We start from the raw sequence: 11,991 nt of genomic DNA, 5'->3' as shown, positions 1-11,991 counted from the left end.
AATTCTAGACTTTAAATAGTAACTAAACAGATTACTTCGTTTTTCCTTTGGGTATGTTTTGTCCTTTTTCATATACTCTCAGACTAAGACAGCGTTTCTAATGGAGGGGAAAGAACACATTCAGCCTTATTAAAGGCAGGTTAGGGAAAGTTGTAAAAATCATTGAACAGGGAGGCAGAATCCCTCAAGCTCTAGTTCACTGACTGGCATTAACAAGCTATGTGATATGCCTGTGTCTCTCTGGGCCGCAGTTTCCACGTATGTAAAATGAGAATGCTACATTGGATGATATCTGAGGACTTTTCTTGTTCTAACAGCCAAGGTTAGCGGAATGTAGTTGGATTTGAGGTAGCAGCTGGTTAGTACAATAGCCCCTAGCACTGGACAGGTTTCTCTCAGTTGCCTCTCCTAGTATCAGCCACCAGAGCCCTGAGTGTTTTTAAAAATTCAAATAGATATTTTACTGGTATATAATTTAATGCCATAAAATTCATCCATGTAAAATTAAAAATTCAATGGTTTTTAGAATATTCAAAGTGGTGCAACCATTATCTCAATTTTAGAACATTTTCACCACAAAAAAATGAAATCCTGTACACATTAGCAGTAACTCTCTATTTCCTCCCAACCCCTCCAGCCATAGGCAACCACTAATCTAATTTCTGCTTCTATAGATGTGCCTATTCTGGACATTCATACAAATTGAATCATACAATATGTAATCTTTTACAGTTGGCTTCTTTCACGTGTTAATGTTTTCAAGGTTCATTGATGTTTGTCATTTATTTTTCAAAAACCCAACTTGGCTGGGCACGGTGGCTCACACCTGAAATCCCAGCACTTTGAAAGCCAAGGTGGAAGGACCACTTGAGCCCAGAACTTCAAGACCAGCCTGGGCAACATAGTGAGACCTCATATCTATGAAAAAAAAATTAGCCAGATGTGCTGCAGCGTGCTTGTAGTCTCAGATACTTGGGAGGCTGAGGCAGGAGGAGCACCTGAGCCCAGGAAGTTGAGAGCTTGAGGCTGCAGTGAGCAGTGATGGAGCCACTACACTCCAGACTGGGAGACAGAGTAAGACTCAGTCTCGAAAAATGAAATTCATCTGGGTACGGTGGCTCACACCTGTAATTCCAGCACTTTGAGAGGCCAAGCTGGGCAGATCACTTGAGACCAGGAGTTCGAGACCAGCCTGGCCAACATGGTGAAGTCCCATATCTTCTAAAAATGTGAAAATTAGCTGGGCATTGTGGCGCATACCTGTAGTCCCAGCTACTGGGGAGACTAAGACAGGAGAAAGGCTTGAATCCAAGAGGTGGAGGTTGCAGTGAGCCGAGATGGTGCCACTGCACTCCACCCTGGGTGACAGAAGAAGATCCTGTCTCAAAAAAAATAAAAATATAAAATAAAGTTTACTTTTCAGAACAGTTTTGGAATTACAGAAAAAATGGGAAGATTGTACAGAGAGTTCCCATATAGCGCCATACCCTGTTTCCCTTATAATTAATGTCTTACATTAGTATGGTACATTTGTTATAATTAATGAAGCAATGCTGATATGTTATTACTATATAAACTCCATACTTTATTCAGATTTCCTCAGTTTTCCCCTAAATTCCTTTTTCTTTTCCAGGATCCCATCAGAATACCATAATACATCTGCTTTGCAATAGTAGTCATGTGTCCTTAGGCTACTCCTGACTGTTTCTTAGCCTTTTTTTGGTTTCGATGACCTTGACAGTTTTGAGGATTGCTGGTCAGGTGTTTTGTAGAATGTCCTTCTCTCTCTCTCTCTCTCTCTTTTTTTTTTTTTTTTTTTTTTTTTTCCGAGATGGAGTTTCACTCTTGTTCCCTAGGCTGGAGTGCAATGGCATGATCTCAGGTCACGGCAACCTCTGCCTCCCGGGTTCAAGCAATTATCCTGCCTCAGCCTCCTGAGTAGCTGGGATTACAGCCATGCGCCACCATGCCTAGCTGATTTTTTTTTTTTTTTTCATTTTTATTAGAGATGGGGTTTCTCCATGTTGGTCAGGCTGGTCTCAAACTCCTGACCTCAGGTAATCTGCTCACCTCGGCTTCCCAAAGTGCAGGGATTACAAGTGTGAGCCACCACACCTGGCCTGTAGAATGTCTCTCAATTAGAATTTGTCTGATGCTTTTCTCATTGGACTGGGATTATTGTTTTGGGGAGGAGGACACAGAGGTAAAGTACCATTCTCATCACATCAATATCAAGGCTACATACTATCAACATGATTTATCACTGTTGATGTTGACTTTGATAATCTGAATTTGATAGGGTTTGTCAGGTTTCTCCACTGCAGTTATCCTTTGTGCCCCTTTTCCATAATTACTCTTTAGAAGGTACTCACTATGAGTAGCTGACACTTAAGGCATAGGGAGTTGTGCTCTACCACCCTGAGTCTAGAGTATCTACGTAAATTATTTGGACTTCTGCATAGATTTGTGTCTTCCTCTCCTCTCATTTATTTATATCAGTGTAGATACAGGCATTTTTTATACTTTAAAAAATTATATTATCAGCAGTTACAATCAGATACTGCTTTATTCATTTTGTTGCTCAAATTGTTGCAATTTGGTCACTGGGAGTTGTTTTAGTTGGCTTCTGTGTTCCTTGGACACAGAGCATCATTGTAGTTTATCTGTCTTCTCTCTCCCTCTTCCTATCTCTTTCTCCGTCCCTCTCTCCTTTTGTTTTCCTTTCTTTCCATCACTACGAGATGCAACAGGCTTATTTTGTATGATTCTGACCCTCGACCTAGAATCAGTCATTTTCCCAAAGATCCCTGGTTACTTTTATTGGAGAATGATATTAGAAATTAAGATCTGAGCAGTAGGTGTACTCATTGTAACTGGGATGTCTGCTTCCAGGTCCTCTCAGCTGACAGAACAAAGAAATATTTGTGTGTATACTAGCCCCGGCATATACTAGTACTCAATTTCTTTTCATTGCAGAATACTAATTCTTGGTATGAATATATCAAATTTTACTTACTTATTAATCACATAATAGACATTTAGGCTGTTTCTACTTTGGGGCCATTATGAATAGTGCTGCTACTGACATTAGTTTCAGATTTTTGTGTGAAAATATGTTTTATTTTTCTTGGTTATTTCTTAGACTGGAATTGCTGGGTTGTATGGTAAATCAATGGTTAACTTTTTAAGGTACTGCTAGACTTGTTTCAAAGAGTTTTGCACTCTCACTAGCACTGAATAAAGTTTCCAGTTTTCCACATCTTTTACAACACTTGTTATTGTCTACCTTTAAATTTTTATTATAATAACCATGCTAACATTTGTGAGTGGTATCTCATTGTGGTTTTCATATGCATTTCGCTGATGACAAATGATGTTTAGCATCTTTTCATGGGCTTATTGTCCATGTGTACATTTTCCTTGGGAAAAAATGTCTATTCAAGTCCTCTGCCCATTTTTAATTGGATTATGTTATTATTATTTAGTTTTAAGAGTTTTTATATAGTCTCGACATAAACCGCTGATCAGATATATGATTTACATATTTTTTTTTCAATTCTGCAGGTTGTCTTTTCAGTTTCTTGATGATGTTCTTTAAAGCAAAAATTTTTTTAATTTTTATGAAGTCCAATTTATTTATTTGCGTGTCTGTGTTTATACTTTTGGTGTCCCATGGATTTCTTTTCATTATTAATGGTGAAGACTGATTGTGCCTTTTTTTTATACCAAGAACTGGCCTCAGCAATGAGAAGCATCACTCATGGTGGGAAATCCACAGTCTGAACAGAGAACACTTTCTCTTTTCTGAAAGGTCAACAGAGGCTATTGAGAAAGTGATCACAATAGCTTACATAGGCCTGGTGTGGTGGCATGTGCCTGTGGTCCCAGGTACTCAGGAGGCTGAGGCAGGAGGAATGCTTGAGCTCAGGAGTTTGAGGCTTCAGTGTACTGTGGTGGAACCTGAGAATAGCCTGGCAACATAGAGAGATCCTGTCCCTAAAAAAGGTTTTTTTTAAAAAAAAAAAATTTACAAAGAGAATAATAACTAACACATACTGCACAATGTGGGCCAGGCACTGTTGTTAGCCCTCAAAGCACCCTTTTTTATTGAATCCTTAACAACAAACTGGACAGACACATTGTTGTCCCCACTTGACATTTCAAGAAATTGAGGCTCAGAGTAGGTGATGTCCTCAAGAGCCCACAGCTAGTAAGAGGTGGAGACAAAAAAATTATAAATTCAATCTTGATTTTCACTGATCCTATTGGCTTCAAGTCCCCAGGGCACCCATTCCTAAACATGCAGTAACACTCATGAATATTCTAAGAGCCTCCTATAAAATAGGCATTGTGCTGAGTATTGGTGAACAGAGTGGACAGAGTCTTTGCCTTCGTCGAACTTGTATACTAGAAGGCAGACAAGAGGCAGAATCATACAAATAAATTTAAATGATCACTGGAATTAGTGCTTGGAGAAGAACCCAGACGTATGACAGCTTATAACAAGGAGATCTGTCCTATTCTGGAGAAGGGCACCATGAAAACCTTTCTAAAATAAGTGGTGCTAGGGCTAGGCACCATGGCTCATGCCTATAATCCCAGAACTTTGGAAGGCTGAGGTGGGAGGATTGCTTGAGGCCAAGAGTTGGAGACCAGCCTGGGCCATGTAGCAAGACTCTGTGTCTTCAAAAATAAGAAAAAAAAAAAAGTGACTGAGTGTGGTGGCTCACACCTATAATTTCAGCATTTTGGGAGGCTGAGGCAGGAGGATTGCTTGAGCCCAGGAGTTCAAGACCAGCCTGGACAACACAGTGAGACCCCCATCTCTATGAAAAAAAAAAAGTGGTGCTCGAACTGGGATGTTCAGAAGGGCACTGGACTATTTGAGGAATGAGCTTGGGAAAGAACATTCTAGACAGAAGAATTAGTAAGTTCAAAAACCCTGAGGCAAGAAAGAAACCATACATTTTTGCCAATAAATGTAATTGTTAGGAAATCTGTGCTTGATGTGTGGATTTGGGGGAAGTCCTACAGGTGCAAAAAAATAAAATATGTACTGTGCATAATAATCCTTATTTAAGACAATTACTAGACTTTAAAATGTGTTAAGATATGAAACTAACACAAACAATAATCCATTTATTCAACAAACATTTCTTAAAAGGAATCCTGGCTGAGGTTGCATGAAGGAAGAATAAGAGGTCCAATGAGTTGAGCCCAGAGAGGTAGGTAAGAGCTGGATCCGGCAATGCTTTTGAGGAGTTGGGGTATTTTTAAAAGAGCAATCAATAGGAAGGCACCAGAAAGTAATTTAAAAAGTAACAATGAAAAGATTTATGTTGGGCAAGTGGAGTGAATGTTCTAGGAAAAATGGGTTGGAGCGAGCAGAGTAGAAACAGTGAGAACAGGTAGAAGAGGGCCATGGCAGAGGTCCAACAAGAAATGACAGTGGTGGTGTGGATGAGGATGGTGACAATGGGGAGGAGAGATGCAGCATATTGTATCCCACTCAGCTGGTGGGTGCTCACGTAGCCTCTCCTCTGCCTGATCTGGGAACCCACCCCTTGGCTTGCTCTCTGCCCCCTTCTCAAGAGGGCAGTGTAGGTTGATCAGGCCCCTGCATTTAAGCGCCTTCTGGTTCCTCCGTGGCCCCAGCTCCCCGCAGCCCAGGCTGTTCAGCTTGGCTCCCAAGGAGGTCTTTTTCTCCAGTGAGTGGGTCTGAAGAATGACCGAGCCGCTCACTAATCTGATCCTGCTCCTGCTTACTGAGGAGGGGACTTGGCAGGGGGTTGCTCTGGTGTGCTTGTCCTGCTTGTGTTAACTGCAGGCCCCAACCCGGAGAAAAGCTAGAGGATTACTGCTCCTGGGGCTCCCTGCCCCCTCCTCACCCCAAAACAGGAAAGGCTTGAACTTTTTTCTTTCACAAGGGCACACAATTCTGTATTTGTGATAGGGAGAGAATATATTTTGAACCTGCCTTTTCTGGTGATAACAGGAATGCAATACTATTAGAGAAAATTGGAAAGTACGAGAAGGAAGACTAACCAGCATGCATAACACTGCCCTACATTTTTGCATGTTTCTCCAGTCATATATACTTATTTTTAAATAGTCAAGGTCATATACCCTGAATATGGTTCTGTGGATCTTGCTGTTTATGCTTTGTGCTTTAAGCTTTTTCCTGTGTCATTAAAAATTTCTCTATAAATGATTTTAATATCTGCAAAGTAGTCTTTTAAAAACATTTTACTTAACCTTTCTCCATTTGTTGGACATTTGGGCTGTTTAGAACTTTTTTTGCATAAAAAGGGCTGTGATGAACATCTTTGATATAAATCTTTGCCTGCATTTTGGACGCCCCTCTTCAGCCCCTACCCTCGCCCCCTCCTACATTTCTAGAAGGGGGATTGAGGGAAGCTGTATGATCAGAAGATAGGAAAGCAAAACTGTACGTAGGGTAATTCCCACCAAAAAGTAGCTCTGCGCCTGTCCTAGAAGCTAAAAAAAAATGGACAAGTCATTTTACCTCAGTAAGGTCTTGGTGTTTCCTACATCACTTCATTCACCAAACAGGTGGCTAGTAGGTGTGTCTTCGTCAGGAATTACCTTTTTCTAGAGGCCCCGCTGGATTATGGCTTTGAGGGGCAGCTGGGGCTGTGATTTCACTGGTTTCTCTCTTGATTTTGTGGCCCGCAGAGGGGAGAGTACCCTCCCAGACCTGGGAGTCTGGTTCCACCGCGCTGTGGTAGAACCAGCTATGCAACCTTGAGCACCATCATTTCCTCTTTCGCTGATAGTTTTCTCATATGTAAAACAAGTAAGAGGAGGGAGGAGGAATTGGAGTTTGACCAGATTTCATTATTGTTGCTGTTTAAGCAGCAGAACCCTTATTATAAATTAAACCTTATCAGAACCCCAATCTGTAAAATAGATTAAGGTACAGGTGCCCTGGTAGACCAGAGCGGGGAGTAGTGGGGGAGGGGTCCCGGTTTGAAAACTCCGGCCTAGAAGATGAAAGTTTCCTTCTAGTTCAGTTCAGTTCTCTTCCCTATTGCTGAAGGAAATTAAAAAAAAAAAAAAATCATCTTTCATCCGTATTTAAATCCTCCAAATGTGCTGATTGATAACATCTTTTTTCTTAAAGGCAATTTGGAAATCAGACAAAGTGAAGCACAAAGCTATGAATGTTTAGAGAGTGAGCAGTATGTGAGACACGCTGAAAGGGTGACCCTGGTACTTCTAAGAAGGCAGTAGCACAATGGACTCTTCGAAAGAAGCAGTGTCAGAGTTTATTCCCCCGTTGGCACCGCCTCCCACAGTGGGGACGAATTTTACTAAACCTCCCTTTCCTGGAGTCATTTCAGACCAAATTTGAGTCCACAATTGTTAGCAATTGGAAATCCAGTGTAACCTACGGACAGGTATTTTACTGAAGGCCAAACACTGTGAAAAGTATGATGGGGGATAGATATCACAAGAGGGTTTCCTCTCGCCCCTAAGTTTTTGGAGCACCCGGGTTGGGGGGCTAGGGGAGATGAGCCTCACTGACCAGGCAGCTTGCCGGTTTGCTCCAATCACAGCAGCAAGGGTTGAAGCACTAACCGGCCAGGAGGGGTGCAAGGTCTGTGGCCCCGGGATGGGGAGAAGGGGAAGTGGTACCGAGGCTGAGACTGAGCCTGAGCCCGAGGCTGAGCCTGGACGCGCGCGGCAGGACCAGGAGGAGGACTGGGTGGGGGGCAAAGCGTCTGGGTCAGTAAATCAACGCCTGCCTCCTCCTACCCCACGCTGCACAGTGGGGGATGGAGTGCGGGGGTGAGGGGTGGCAGTGGAAATGTCTTAGGGGGCTGGCGCTGCCTTCCCAGGGAGACCCGACCTTTCTTGGAGAGGCGGGATGGTTTTAGTCTCCAGGATCCGCAGTGATGTGTAAAAAGCGAGCACGACCCCCGAAGCCTCAGAAAGCCCCCTCCCCACCCCCCAGGCCCGCCCCGGCCCGAAGGTGAATGGCTGGCCGGCACAAAGGAAGCCGGCTGGAAATGTGGAATTCGGACCAATTTACGGGAGACTCTGTCGCCTAGGGTCGCAGCAGACCTCAAGCAAAGAAACCTGTGGTCGGTAGTGGATGAGGATGAAAACAGTGCACCAGGCCAAGCTTATTGGAAAGGCTGAGTTTAGTTATTCTGGGATAGCGAGGTAACAGGATTAAAGGGATTAAGGAAATCACCTCAAACAGCTGAGGAGGGGGTAAAAAAACACTAGTTCTATTTGTTTTCTTCCTAGGCCCCAAACAGATACACTGGGGCCGTGTGGCTGGGCGCGAAACTAAAGGCCCTTCGGGGGGCACAGTGGAATGGCCAAGGGTCAGGGACTGGAGGAAAGTGGCGGGGGGTCGGGGAGGAAGGAGTAGAAAGCGGGCTCAAGACTCCGGATGAAAAGGAGCCTTCTCTGGAAAACAAATAGGTGGACTGAGTTGACACGTTAAAAACAAAAAGCCTAGGAGGAGTTTCTGAGATCTTTGAAAAATCTAAGGAGTGCTTTTTAATGCCAAATCTTCCAGCGCTGAAGGTTGACTCCGCCAGTTCAGCTACCAGGGTTGAAATGTATTTGTTTCCTGCTGGGGATCCCTGTAACCATTTATTTTTAATAGGATCATCGAGATTTCCGAAGGGTTTTCGTTTTGTAAATATTTCAGCTCAGCTCAAATGTCTTCCCGCCCCAGTGCACAAAGGTAAAAGTGCTCCGTTCTTGGTCGGTTTCAGCGGCCGCGCCTTCCCAGCCCCACCTCGCGTGGCTGTGGTAGCAGACACTAGGAAGGAGCAGACGCTCACCGCGATCAACAAGTGCACAGCCGCAGGCTCTGCGCCTTAGTTACTGTGTGCCCGCTCTCGGGAGGCGCTCTTAGGAAGACAAGCCGCTTTGTGCTCCGAGTTTCAGTTGAGATATTGGGAGCTGGTTATGGTGGATCAACAGTAGTTAAAAGGAAACCATTTCGGATTATGCTTGCTTCTCCCCAGGTCTCACCCCGCCAGTAGGATGGGATCTCACTTGTAAAATCGAGTGTTGGTCCCCTCCCCAACCTGCAAAAAAGTTTCAGGGCCGCAAAATTATCAGGACTCCATCATGTTGTTTATAAAATTTATTGATCTCTCACTTAGGAATTAAGAGTAAAAGCTTGAAAAACCTGAAACAAAATAGTCCCTTCCCCACTACCCAAACGAAATCTGAACACATTAGCGCGACGAAATATCAAACAGATCACGGCAGAAATCACCAACTCAACATGACTGGACAGAAGCTGTCCCGTGGCCAGAGGCGGCGAGGCGGGAGACACACGCACACCTGGCTATAAATTAACATTGGCTTTAGCTGCCGCGCCGCTTGGAGCGGTAAGCGCCCCAAAAAAACACGAGGAAAACGGAAGCGACACGACTGGGGGCGTAGGCGTTTCAGTTGTCCAGCCAGCCTCACCCGATACTTTGTTTCTCCCATTCACTCCTTGGCTAACCGGAAACTAACAAGACAACATTTTCAATGTAATAGAAGAACCCAGGAACTCAGGAGGAGGAGTGGGGGTGGGGGGCTGTTTTTTCTTTGCAAATATCACAGCGATTCCCAGCCTACAAAGGAGAAAGAAGGGGTAGCGGCGTGGGGTAAAAGATCTCTCTAGAAGTCCCATTTCCGCAGCTCCTGACTTCTTTTTGCTTTTGTACAAAACCCGACAGCTACACCAAAACTTTCAGTCCTCCCCATCATCAGTACAAGGCAACAGTCCCAGGCAAGCAAAGCTAAACAAGGCGTCCCAACTTGGGGGAGCGGGGCAGGAGGGAGGAGGGTGGGGAACGAGGGTGGACGAACGCAGGCCGGTGCTCAGATGTGGGTCAGCGGCACCGTTCCGTTGACTGCAGTCCCGGCGCCCTGGTAGTGCTGGTGCACGCCGTGCAGGCGACCGCCGGGCAGCGGAGAGGCGGCGTCGGCCGCGTCCCCGCCGGGTGGCAGGTACATGCTGATCATGTCGCGCAGGTCGCCCAGGCACGCGCGCTGAGAGTGTGATGCGATGGCGGGCGGCGGCGAGCTGGGCTCGGACTTCACTACCGAGCCCATGGGGCCCAGGCTCATGGCGGCTGCGGCTGCAGCTGCCGCCGCGGCGGTGGCGGGCTGCTGCCCGTAGGCGGCGGCCGCGGCGGCGGTGGCTGAGGGCGCCATGCCCCCGTAGCCCGAGGCGGCGGCGGCCGCCGCAGCGACGTTCATGTAGCTCTGGGCGCCAGGCGGCATCATGGGGCTGTACTGCAGGCCAGCCATGTCGTAGCGGTGCATCGGGGGCAGCGCGGGCGGCGGCGGCGGGCTGCTCATGCTTGGGGGCTGCGCGTAGCCCAGCTGCTCCTGCACCAGCGAGTACGCGCCGTTGGCCCAGCCGTTCACGTGCGTGTACGTGTCCAGGCGCTGGCCCACGCCCACTGGACTGCTGGCAGCCGCGGCGGCGGCCGCAGCTGCGGCGGCGGCGGCGGCGCCGGGGGGCAGCAGGCCGCTGGGCAGGGAGTACTTATCTTTCTTGAGCAGCGTCTTGGTCTTGCGGCGCGGCCGGTACTTGTAGTCCGGATACTCCTTCATGTGCACGGCGCGAAGTCGCTTGGCCTCGTCGATGAATGGTCGCTTCTCGGCGTCGGTCAGCAGTTTCCAGTCGGCGCCCAAGCGCTTGCTGATCTCAGAGTTGTGCATCTTGGGGTTCTCCAGGGCCATTTTGCGCCGCTGCCCGCGGGACCATACCATGAAGGCATTCATGGGTCGCTTCACTCGGTCCTGGTCTGTGCCCCCGCCACCGCCGTTCGCACCACCGCTGCTCCCGCCGCCTGCGTTCGCGCCGCCGGCTGCGTTCGCACTGCTCTTGCCTGCGCCTCCCGGGGCTGCGGGGCCGCCGGTGCCCGCCGCTTGTGCGGGTGTCCCTACGGGGTTCTTGAGTTCAGTCTCCAGCAGGCTGTACATTGCTGGGGCGGGAAGAAGGTGCGCCAGCGTGGCGGGAGGAGAAGGCGCTCCCGGGGCTGGAGCGGCCACGGTGAAAAGGCCCTGGGACTCCGTCAGAGCGGAGCTTGGGGGCCAGTGGGCCAGCTGGTCCTGCGGTAACGGCTTATCCAAGTGCTCCGCGCCAAGACAGGACGAACCCGCGGGCTTCTCGCACCTGATGCGGTGTCTAGAGCGGGTCGCCTTCACAGTCTGGCTAGGCTCTAGCTGGGCCCCTTTTATACCTGCTCGGATCCCCCGGGGTTGGGACTTGGTCCGCCCCTCGCCACCCGGAGGCCCTGTGATTGACAGGTTCGCAGTGATGCGCCCTGGCCAATCATTACCGAGCCCCCATTCGGCCTGGCTGGAAAAAAAAAAGTTCGGGGAGCCCTTTCGTTCACCCCCCACGCCCCTCTTTGGCCGAGTGTAGCAGTAAGAGTTACTTAGGAGGCGGGAGTCCACGAGACCCACTCTGAGACCACCAATTAGGGTTTCGAAAAGTTTGAAAGAACGAAACCTGAGGAGGTGACGGGGGCGGGGGGAGGGGGCACGCGAGCAGATTGTGGGGAGGAGGCAGAGGGGCGCCTGCGGAATTTAGAAAACAACTTTGCAACCCTGTCAAGGCCGACAAGCGCCCCTTCCTCAGGGCAGCCCGCAAAGCTTCCCGTTGTCTGCACGGAGGTTTTCTGGTCGCTTCTGCTGCCAGCGCTAAGAACACAGGGCACCGCCGGCTACCCAGGCCGGCTTAGGGACTCCAGGCGCATTGGAAGTGCTCCTAGCTGCTTCTCCAAGAAGCCTTCCCTGGAATTGGCCGCTGGTTGCCCAGACCTTTCTCCCGGAGGGCCAGTGCGTCCGGCACTGAGCGTGGGTCAGGGGCCCGGATATGCGAGATAGGCTTCGGGACTGCGGGGTGCACTCGGCTGTGAGGCTCTTGGGGGTTCGCGGGAGGGCGGGCGAGCAGTCATTCGCCCGTCTCCTGAGCCTAGCGGAGGCGCTTGC

General features: G+C 48.2%; 1 protein-coding gene across 1 annotated transcript; it reads right to left on the bottom strand.

Moving 5' to 3' along the window:
* Nucleotides 1-9,805: 9,805 nt before the first annotated feature.
* SOX3 (SRY-box transcription factor 3) lies at nt 9,806-11,130 on the bottom strand. Its single transcript, XM_039464054.2, has one exon. The coding sequence runs from the start codon at nt 10,975-10,977 to the stop codon at nt 9,865-9,867; it is 1,113 nt and encodes a 370-aa protein (XP_039319988.1). The 5' UTR covers nt 10,978-11,130; the 3' UTR covers nt 9,806-9,864.
* Nucleotides 11,131-11,991: the final 861 nt, after the last annotated feature.

Source organism: Saimiri boliviensis, chromosome X (genome assembly GCF_048565385.1).
Source record: "Saimiri boliviensis isolate mSaiBol1 chromosome X, mSaiBol1.pri, whole genome shotgun sequence".
Lineage (NCBI taxonomy): Eukaryota > Metazoa > Chordata > Mammalia > Primates > Cebidae > Saimiri > Saimiri boliviensis.
Note: the sequence above shows the minus strand (reverse complement) of the source record. Positions and strands in the feature narration are given on the sequence as shown.